The sequence below is a fragment of the Callorhinus ursinus genome, unplaced genomic scaffold (assembly GCF_003265705.2).
Source record: "Callorhinus ursinus isolate GAN/ISIS: 27379988/994484 unplaced genomic scaffold, GSC_fseal_2.0 scaffold9, whole genome shotgun sequence".
Taxonomy (NCBI): domain Eukaryota; kingdom Metazoa; phylum Chordata; class Mammalia; order Carnivora; family Otariidae; genus Callorhinus; species Callorhinus ursinus.
The window spans coordinates 19,567,268-19,578,743 of record NW_027397071.1 but is presented as its reverse complement, the minus strand read 5'-3'; the positions used below and the strand labels follow the sequence as shown (position 1 = coordinate 19,578,743).

The 11,476-nt window shown below is 32.5% G+C and overlaps 1 protein-coding gene across 2 annotated transcripts in view; it reads right to left on the bottom strand.

Annotated features, from left to right (window-relative positions):
- The window catches only part of DPYD (dihydropyrimidine dehydrogenase), a 798,492-nt gene that overhangs the window by 600,252 nt on the left and 186,764 nt on the right, over positions 1 to 11,476 (bottom strand). For both annotated transcript variants that reach the window (XM_025872261.2, XM_073896265.1), the window contains exon 5: positions 5,442 to 5,603. In XM_025872261.2, coding sequence (XP_025728046.1) covers positions 5,442 to 5,603 — 162 coding nt within the window. The remainder of the gene's footprint in view (positions 1 to 5,441; positions 5,604 to 11,476) is intronic.

The window sequence follows — 11,476 nt, the reverse complement described above, 5'->3', positions numbered from 1 at the left end:
CCTGGGTGGCTCAGTCATTAAGTGTCTGCCTTCTGCTCAGGTCATGATCCCAGGGTCCTGGGATCGAGCCCTGCATCAGGCTCCTGCTCAGCAGGAAGCCTGCTTCTCCCTCTCCCTCTGCCCCTGCTTGTGTTCCCTCTCTCGCTGTCTCTCTCTCTGTCAAATAAAATCTTAAAAAAAAAAATAAATAAATAAATAAAATATTCCATGTAAATAAAAAGAAAGTATAGCTGTAGTCATATCAGAAAAAAAAGAGACTTTAAAACGAAGACTGTAATAAAAGACAAAGAGGGGTACTACAGAATAAGAAAGGGGTCAGTCCAGCAAAAAGATGTAACATTTATAAATATATATGCATCCAACATAGAAACACAAAAATATATAAAGCAAGCATTAAAAGTCCTAAAAAGAGAAATCTGCAGCAATAAAATAATAATAGGGCACTTTAACACTCCACTTACAACATTAGATAGATCATCTAAATAGAAAAACAATAGGGAAACATCAGTCTTAAATGATACATTAGACCAGATGAACTTAATAGATATCTACAAAATATTACATCTAAAAGCAGCAAAATACACATTGTTCTCAAATGTACATGGGACATTCTTCAGGATGCATCACAGTAGGCCAGAAAGTAAGTCTCAATAAATTAAAGAAGACTGAAATTATAACGAGCATCGTTTTGAACCACAATGGTATGGAACTAGAAATCAACTACAAGAAGAAAACTCAAAAAAAAAATACAAATACATGGAAATTAAACAACATGGGTCATAGAAAAAACAGGGAGAAATAAAAAAAAAAATACCTAGAGCAAATGAAAACAGAAATACAACATACCAAAATCCATGAGATGACTCAAAAGTGGTTCTAAGGAAGTTCATGACAACACAGGACTACTTCAAGAAAGAAGAAAAATCTCTAACTGGCAATTTAATTTTATGTCTAAAGAAATTACAAAAATAAGAAAAAACAAAGCCTAAATTTATTAGAAGGAGGGAAATAAGATCAGAGTAGAATTAAATGGAATAGAAACTAAAAAAAGGGCAATAGAAAAGATCAGTGAAACTAGATCTGATTTTTTGAAAAGATGGACAAAACTGACAAGCCTTTATCTAGGCTCACCAAAGATAGAGCAAATAAATAAAATCAGAAATGAAAGAGAAATTTCAACATGCCACAGAAACAAAAGATCATAAGAGACTACTTTGAACAACTATTTGCCAACAAACAGACAAACTAGAAGAAAGGGATAAATTCATAGAAACTTACAAGCTTCTAAGACTGAATCATAAAATCTTAATAGACCAATTACTAGTAAGGAGATTGAGTCAGAAATCAGAAACCTCCCCACAAACAAAAGTCCAGGACCACATGGCTTAATTGGTTAATTCTACAAAACATTCAAAGCTTTAATACATATCTTCCCTAATCTCCTCTCCAAAAAATTGTAGAGAATAAAAGCCTTCCAAACTCATTTTAGGAGATGGCCATTACCCTGATACCAAAACTAGCCAAGATATACATAAAGAAAACATTACAGGCTGTTAAACATGATGAGCATAGATACAAATATCCTTAACAAAATACCGGCAAATTGAATTCAACTATACGTTAAAAGGATCATGCACCATGATCAAGTGGGATTTATTCCAGAAACGCAAGGATGGTTCAACATCCACAAATCAATCAATGAAATACATCACATTGACAAACCCAAAGATAAAAATCATATGATTACCTCAATAAATGCAGACAAATTATTTGATAAAATTCTGTATCCATTTATGATAAAAACTCTCAAGAAAGTCAGTATAACAGGAATGTACCTCAACATAATAAAGATCTTATAATGACAAGCCCATAGATAACATCATACTGCATCGTGTCAACTGAAAGCTTTTCCTCTAAGATCATGAACAAGGCAAGAATCCTCACTCTACCCGCTTTTATCAAACAGTATTGGAAATCCTATCCATAGCAATAAGGCAAGAAAGATAGAGAGCACCCAAACTGGAAACAAAGAAGTACAACTGTTACTATTTGCAGAATATATGATACTATATATAGAAAACCCTAAAGATTCTAAGAAAAAGAAAACTGTTAGAATAAATGAATTCAATAAAGTTCCAAGATACAAATTTAATATAGAAAAATCTATTGTTTATATAACCCATCAACAAATTATCAGAAAGAGAAAAGAAGAAAACAATCCTATTCATAATCTCATCAAAGAGAATAAAATACCTAAAAATAAATTTAACCAAGGAGATGAAACACCTATATATTGAAAATTGTAAGACATTAATGAAAGAAATTGAAGAAGACACAAACAAAAAAATATTCCTTGTTCCTGGACTGGAAGAAGTAATATTGTTAAATATTGTCCATATTACCGAAAGCAACCCAAAGCAATCTAGAGACTCAATGCAATCTCTATCAAAACTCCAATGGTATTTTTCACAAAACTAGAACAAATAATTCTAAAATTAATCAAAACCACAAAAGACCTCACGTAGCAAAATAATCTTAAGAAATAAGTACGAAGCCAGAGGTATCACACTCCTTGATTTCAAACTATACTACAAAGCTATAGTAATCAAAACAAAATGGCACTGATAGGAAATCAGACACATATATCAACAGAACATAAGAGAGAGCCCCCCAAAAAACCCACACATATAAAGTCAATTAATTTATGACAAAGGAGGCAAGAATATAAAATGCGAAGAGACAGTCTCTTCAATAAAAGGTGCTGGGAAAACTGGTCAGCTACATGCAAAAGAATGAAACTGGACTATTTTCTTATACCATACACAAAAAATAAACTCAAAATGGATTAAATACTTGAATGTAAGACCTAAAACCATAAAACCGCTAGAAGAAAACATAGGTGGCAAGCTCTTTGATATTAGTATTAGTGATGATTTTTTTAGATTTGACTCCAAAGACAAAGGAAACAAAAGCCAAAATAAATGAATGGGCAAATGGAACTATATCAAACTGAAAAGCTGCATAGAAAAAAATCATCAAAATGAAAAAACAACCTACTGAGTGGGAGAAGATATTTGTAAATCATATATCCAATAAGGGATTAATATCCAAAATATATAAAGAACACAACATATAAAGAATATACATTGAGTTCTATAACTCAACAACAACAAAAACCCAAACAATCCAGTTAAAAAATTAAGCAGAGGATCTGAATACACATTTTTTCCAAAGAAGGCATACAGATGGCAAACAGACATATGAAAAGATGTTCAATATCACTAATCATGAATAAAATGAAAATCAACCACAATGAGATATCACTTTGCACCTGTCAGAATGGCCTTTATCAAAAAGAGAAAAAAAAAAATAAGAAGAAAAGGTAATCCTTGTGCACTATTAGTAGGGATATAAATTGGTGCACTATGAAAACATTATGGAGGTTCCTCAAAAAACTAAAAAATAGAGCTACCATATTTTCAAGCAACTCAACTATTGGGTAACTATCCAAAGAAAATTAAAATACTCATTCAAAAAGAAATGCACACTTATGTTCATTGCAGTATTATTTATAACAGCCAGATATGGAAACAATCTACCTGTCCATCAACAGGTTAGTGGATAAAGAAACGGTAACATGTATATAAATGGAATACTACTTAGGCATACAAAAGAACAAAATCTTGTTATTTGCTAGAACCTGGATGGACCTTGAGAGTATTATGCTAAGTTAAATAAGTGAGATGGAGAATGACATATACCACATGATTTCACTTACAGGTGGAATCTAAAAAAACAGAACAAACATAATGAAACAAAACCCAGACTTAGAGATACAGAGAAGAGACTGGTGGTTGCCAGAGCAAAGGGGTGCTGAGCAGGTAGGTGAACGAATCAAGAAGTATAAACTTCTAGTTATAAATAAGTCATTGGGATGTGGTGTACAGCATGGGGAATACAGTCAATAATATTGCATTAACTTTGTATGGTGACAGGTGGTAACTAGACTTATTATAATTATCATTTTACAATGTATAGAAATGCTGAATTACTATGTTGTACACCTGAAACTATTATAATAATGTTTGTCAATTATACCTCAATTAAAATCAACAAAAAGTGAGAGTTCTCAGAGGAATAGTGTCTCTCTATCATCCAGGTCATCAACACATAATATTATTATTTTAACTTATTTTGTTTTGAAATGCAGTGTTAGTTCATACACATATTGTATGCCCTTCCACTTACTACATCCTTGCAAGCTTGCCCTGCTATAGTGAAGAAGCAAGCAAGGAGTCCCCAAAGAAAGATGTGGAAGAATTCAAGTTAATCTTCTCTATCAATAACTAAGGATTTTCCCAGGTTGTAAAGATCATACTTTACAATGGTCAGGTAAGTCTAATGCAATTTTGAATTTGGTAAGAAAAGAAATTAAATACAATAATTTATTGCAACAACTCACAACATCAAGTTGTTTCTATTTTCTCATTCCTAGGAGCCCTTGCTTAGAATTAACTTGTCAGAAAGCAGAGAAGGAATAACCTTGATTTATTACTAAGAGCAAAGTGAGACTTAACCTTGAGGGACGTTATGGGAAGGGTCCTAAAAGGAAAGAATACATTGTGTTTGAGTTGACAAAACCAGATAGGGAAGTCATTAAGTAAAAAACTACGGTTGACAGACATTTAATTTGGCCTTCTAGCCAACTGGACCATGAGGATTATACAATCTTACTGTAACCTCGATATAAGTTGATCATTTAAATGATACATAGAAAATAACTTGGTAGTTGACTCCAAAGAGGGGACACCAGAGAGCATAAGATATCCCAGAGTATCAGTCACTGACAAAGGATTTATAAAAGAGAAAGCTAAGAATCAAACTTGTGTGATTAAATGCTTTCATTTTATTATAAGTTTGTATCCAAATAACACACCTGCTCCTATTCTAAAAGTTTATAAAATTTAATTTTAAAGAATATTATTCAGTGTTAGGGTTTTTCAAACTTCTCTAACCTCTATTACTAAAAAAAAAATCACAAAATAATGCTGATGTGTTATTTAAAGCTGTAAAGGTTAAAGAGAATTTCAGGAAAAAGAATCAGGCAAGATAGCCCCTTTATAATGGGGTTCCCTTGTCACACTCTAATGTAGAGTTAATGAATAAATTTCTTTTCAGACCCTCTAATTTATATAACTTTCACTCAGAATATTTTAATGACTTTCTGGGATTGCAATTAATTTGACATAGGGTTTTATGAAGTTTAATTTTTGTAGCCCTTGTTGAATAAAAATATTATTTATGACATAAAACAATACACGTTAATTGTGTATTATATTAAAAATGCTGGATATCAAAAGAGCACCAAGAATTAAAGTAACTTTAAGATTTTTGTGCTTTAGGGGTGGGCCAAAAAAAACCAGTATGTACAGCTTACATACCTCGGTAGCAAACTGCTGCAATCCACCAATATTAATTGGTCCTTCTTCAGTGGCATACAAATTGCATCCACCTACACAAAGATCAGAAGTTGGACATACCATTCCACAGGTCAGACCAAGTGGGTTGTCAGAAAAAATCATCTTAGCAGCTCCATAATAGTTCTAGAAAAATAAAATAAAATAAATTTTATTATGTAACAACATACCTTAAACATTCAAAATATGACCCAATTTTTTATTAGGTAATTGAGTTGAAGATTAAGACATGTAAAAGATAGAGAGGTTACAATAATGTTTACCATCAGAAAACATCAAGTAATAACTAGCAGAATACCTGATATACAGGAATATTCAATATATGGTATATTCATAAATGAACAATTAATCAATTTTGGAAAATCAAAATTTAAAATATAAATGTTCTGTAAACAGTTTTCTTTCACAAGGCATCTAACTATATCCTGACAAGAATTGTTCTTTTCATACTTAAAAAAGGTAAGTTAGGTAGATTGAACAAACTTAAAATGTAAATCTTAAAACTTTAAAAAAAAAACAAAAAGGTTAAACTCAAGTTATCCTCCATTTAACTAAATTAAAAGCATTTAGGACCCTCTTTCCCTTTTTTTCATCTGGCTTGTCCAGAGAGACTATATATATATGGCACTCTGTGTTGATTATCATCCTTCAATTACATACTATAAACCAAAGATGCAGATGAAACTTATTATACAGGCACTCCTGGATGAGACCTTGACATGCTCATCTCTCATTACTTCTTTGATTATTATAGAATAACTTAAAACCTTACTCATTTTATCGAGTTTTTAGAACCAAACTTGTTCATACATTGTACAATTATATTATTGACTAAGAATGAATAATTTGAATACATGGGGATTTTTTTTCTCTAATTAAAAGTAAGAACTGGACCTGACCAGTGTTCCTCAAAACTGTCAAGTACATCAAAATAAGGATAATTTTGAGAAAATATAAAACTCAAGAAAACCCTAAGGGAACATGACAACTAAATGTCATATGCTATTCTGGCAGGATGCTAGATATGGAAAAAAGGCACTAGGTAAAAACTAAGGGAATCCGAAGAAGGCATAGACTTTAGTTAGTAATAATACAGAAATAATGTTTCATTAATTGTAATAAATGTGCTATAGTAATGTCAGATATTAATTAATAGAGAAAATAATGTGCAGGTCTATATAGGGTTTCTTTGTACTATCTTCACAACTTTTCTATAAATACAAAAATGCTATAAAATATGTTTTAAAGAAGAGATGGTAGAATGCAGTTAATGGTATGAAACTAATGTATTTATTTCTCCTTTATCTTTTGTTTACAATACTTTTTAAGGTCTTTGAAAACACACACCTTGTTCCCTGACTAACCTTGATCATAAATATAAATTCCTAGAGACTATAGAATACTGATGATAATAAACAACAGAAATAACCGTAACTATTTCTTGACTCCTTAATACATTACCAGAAGTTTGCCAGATCTTTATTTAATCTTTATCATCAATCATCTTATATAAAATGTCCAGCACCTAATCAAAAATTTCTAAGCATAAGACAAAACAGAATTAAATGCCTGATAATCAGTGAAAAAATGAATCAATCGACCCATAGATCTGATACAGAAACTGGAGTTAGCAGAGAAAGACTTGAAAATAATCTTCATGAAAATTTAGAAAAAGAACAAACAAAATAGATGAAACAATTCAAAATATAACCAGAATCCTGTGATCTATTTAAAAAGAATCAAACTGGCATTCCATAACTGAATAAAACATTTAAAAATAGATCTTAATGCATGGTCTTAATAGTATTCACAGTGGTTTAACAGTATTTGTCTTATTAAATGTGTCTCCTTAGCAACCAACAGTAATGTCTAACACATAAGAATGGTTCTTCAGTACATCTTTTCAGAATACATAATAGGAATGTGTTATTAAACTCAACTTATAAATAAGGAAACTGGGGTAGGAAGGATAAATAATTTGCCAAAGGATCATAGAGCATATAAAGTGGCAGAGCCAGGATTCAAAGCCATATATATGACCACATACTCATAAGGACCAAGATAAACTCTAATACTAAAGAATACTGTTCAGGGGCGCCTGGGTGGCTCAGTTGGTTAAGTGTCTGCCTTTGGCTCAGGTCATGATCCCAGGGTCCTGGGATCAAGCCCTGTCTCGGGCTCCCTGCTCAGCAGTGAGCCTGCTTCTCCCTCTCCCTTTGCCTGCTGCTCTGCCTGCTTGTGCTCTCTATCTCTCTGTCAAATAAATAAATAAAATCTTCTAAAAAATAAAGAATACTGTTCAATACTGAATAGGTTATAAAATTTAGTTACATTATTTTTCAGATTTAATATGTATCTTGATGTAAAACACAGCTTTTTTCAGTATAAATTGGAGAGCATGTAGCTAGCTCATTAATTACACTTTATACTTTATTAGATGATTTCTAAAAAAGATTTTATTTACTTATTTGTCAGAGAGAGAGAGTGCACAAGCAGAGGGAGCGGCAGTCAGAAGGAGAAGCAGGATCCCCGCTGAGCAGGGAGCTCTATGTGGGACTTGATCCCAGGACCTTGGGATCATGACCTGAGCAGGTGGCAGATGCTTAACCTACTGAGTCACCAGGCATCCCTCTTAGATGATTTTTTGGTATATTTCCCTTAGTTTTGATCTTTCCATCAATTCAATGAAATGTTATTATAGGGTAAAAGTCTTTTTATCTTGGGGCACCTGGGTGGCTCAGTCGTTTGGCGTCTGCCTTTGGCTCAGGTCATTATCCCAGGGTCCTGGGATTGAGCCCTGCATCGGGCTCCCTGCTTGGTGGGAAGCCTGCTTCTCCCTCTTCCACTCCCCCTGCTTGTGTTCCCATTCTCACTGTGTCTCTCTCTGTCAAATAAATAAATAAAATCTTAAAAAAAAAAGTCTTTTTATCTTAACTCAAGATTAATCTGTTTCTTTCCTCAAATTTGGTCATATTTGCCATTGTCTTTGTGAAAGTCTTTGTCAGTGTCACTGGTAAAGGACAATAGTAAAGCACTATGCTGTCAAAGTATACTTTTCAAAAGTTAAGACGGGATTCCTTTACACATAGAGAAGGACCATGTATCAAAGATTTTACTTGACTCACTCATGTATAAGGAATCATTAAATAAGGAATCAGTAAGATAGTAAAAGTGATTCAAGGAGCATTTGAGGCTGACATGGCTTAAATGCTGAATTCTACCAAGTATTTAACAATTTATACCAATTCTTCACAAATACTTCCAAAATACACATATGGAATTTATCTCAGGAATGCAGGGTTGGTTTATCATTCCCTAAATCAATTAATATAGTACACTGCATCAACAGAATAAAGGACAAAAATCACAGGATCATCTCAAAAAATGCGGAAAAGTGTTTGACAAAATCCAATACCTCTCGTGATAAAAACTCACAACAGACCAGAAACAGAAAGCCATTAATTCATTTTAGGGGTTAATAAAGGACATCTGTTTAAAAACCACAGTCAACATCTTACTTTACGCTGAAAACTGAATGTTTTCTCCTTAGCATCAGGAACAATACAAGGATGCACATCTATCCAGCATAGTACTGAAGGTTTTATCCAAATAATGTGGCAAACAAAAGAAATAAAAGCTACTCAAATTGGACAGTAAGAAGTAAAACTATTTCTACTTGTAGATGAAGTGACCTTGTATATAGAAAATCCTAAAATCCACTAAAAAAACTATTAGCACTATGATGTTTAATTTTATGTGTCAACTTGACTGTGCCATGGGATGCCCACATTAAACATTATTTTGGGGTGGGTACAAGAAGGCATTTCTATATGAGATTAGTTTTTTAAATTGGTGGACTCACCAAAGTAGACTGCCTTCCCCAATTATCACTCAACTGGGTGGACATCAGCCAACCCATGGAGGACCTGAATAGCACAAGAACAGGCAACAGGAAGAAAATCTGTCCCTTTGGAGCCTGCCTGGTGGAGTCTGGACATCGATATATAAATATATATAAATAAATAAATATATATATATATTCCATTCATATATTCCACATATATTCCATATATATATTCCATTCCATATATATATTATATATATACATATATATCTCTATATATAATATATATATTCCATTCCATTTCTATGCAGAACCCTGACTAATACAGCAGTAATAATGACTGTAGCCAGCATGTTGGGCGTAAGATCAATCAATATACAATAATCAATTTTATTTCTACACACAATGTATAAAACAATGAACAAAACAAAAATGAAATAAAAAAATAATTCTAAGAGGATCAAAATACAAATTATTTGGACTATATTTACCAAAACTGTGTAAAACACATGTTCTGAAAATAGACCATTGGTGAAAAAAACTAATGAAGACCTAGATAAATGGAAAGACAGCCCATGATTATGAATTAGAAGGCTTACTGTTGGGATAATGCTACTACCCAAATTTATCTACAGCTTCAGTGCACTCCCTATCAAAATCGTAGCAGATTTCTTTGTAAAAATTGCCATACTGACTCTAAAATTCATATGAAAAACCAAGAGATCCAGAACCAGAATAGGCAAAACAGCTGTGTAAAATAAGAACAAAGTTGGAGGAATCACATTTCCTGATGTCAAATCTTACTATGAAGCTACAGTAATCAAGACAGTGTGGTACTGGCATAATAACACACATACATTGACAGTCTAGATAGAATTGACAGTCTAGATAGAACCCTCATTTTTTATGTTCAATTGGTTTTCTGACAAGGTTTCCAAGACAATTCTGTAAAGAAAGAATATTCCCCTTAAGAAATGATGTGATAACTGAATATCCATAAGCAAAAGGATGGAGTTGATCCCTATTTCACAGCATACATAAAAATTAACTAACAATAGATTACAAATCTAAATGCTGGAGATAAATCTTTAAAACTCTTATAAGACGATATAGGAATAAATCTTCAAGACCTTGGATTAGGCAACGGTTTTTAGATATAACAACAAAAGCACAAGCAACCACACACACAAAAATAGATGAACAGGATTTCATCAGAATTAAAAGCTTTTGTGCTACAAAGAACACCACCAAGGAAGTTAAAAGGCAACCCACAGAACAGGAAAAGATTATATATGGTAAGAAATTTTCATATAAAATATATGAAGATGACTTAGAACTCACTAACAAAAAAGACAATATAACTCACTAAAAAATGAGCAATGGATTAGTATGAACATTTCTCCAAAAACATACAAATGGCCAATAAGCATAAGTGTTGCTAACCATTATTAGCTATCAGAGAAATGCTAGTCAAAATAATGAGATACCAATTCTTAACCTATTTTGCTGGCTACAGTGAAAAAGACATAATAATATATACAACAGAATATTATTCAGCCATCAAAAACAATGAAATCTTGCTATTTGCAACGATGTGGAGGGAGCTAGAGTGTATTACACTAAGCAAAATAAGTCAGAGAAAGACAGATACCCTATAATTTCACTCATATGTGGAATTTAAGAAATAAAACAGATTAAAAAAAAGAAAACGGATGAACAAAGGAGAAAAAGAAAAACGAAAGCAAGAGAGGAAGCAAACCATAAGAAACTCTTAATTACAGAGAACAAACTGAGGGAGGTGGGCAGAAGAAGGGCTAAATGGGCGATGGGTACTAAGGAGGACACTTGTTGAGATGAGCACTGGATCTTATACGTAAGTGGTGAGTCACTATGATTCTACTCCTGAGACCAATATTACACTGTATATTAACTAACTAGAATTTAAATAAAAACTTTAAAAGAAAAATGTGAAGAAAAATTTTTTAAAAAATTTTTAAAATAAACAATTTTTTAAGTTAAAAAAAGACATACAATAAAAAATGTTGACAAGGATGTGGAGAAATTGGAACAATCATATCTTGCTGATGGGATTGAAAAATGGTGTCGGTACTTTGAAAAATAGTTTGGCGGTTGCTCATAGGGGTAAAAATAGAGT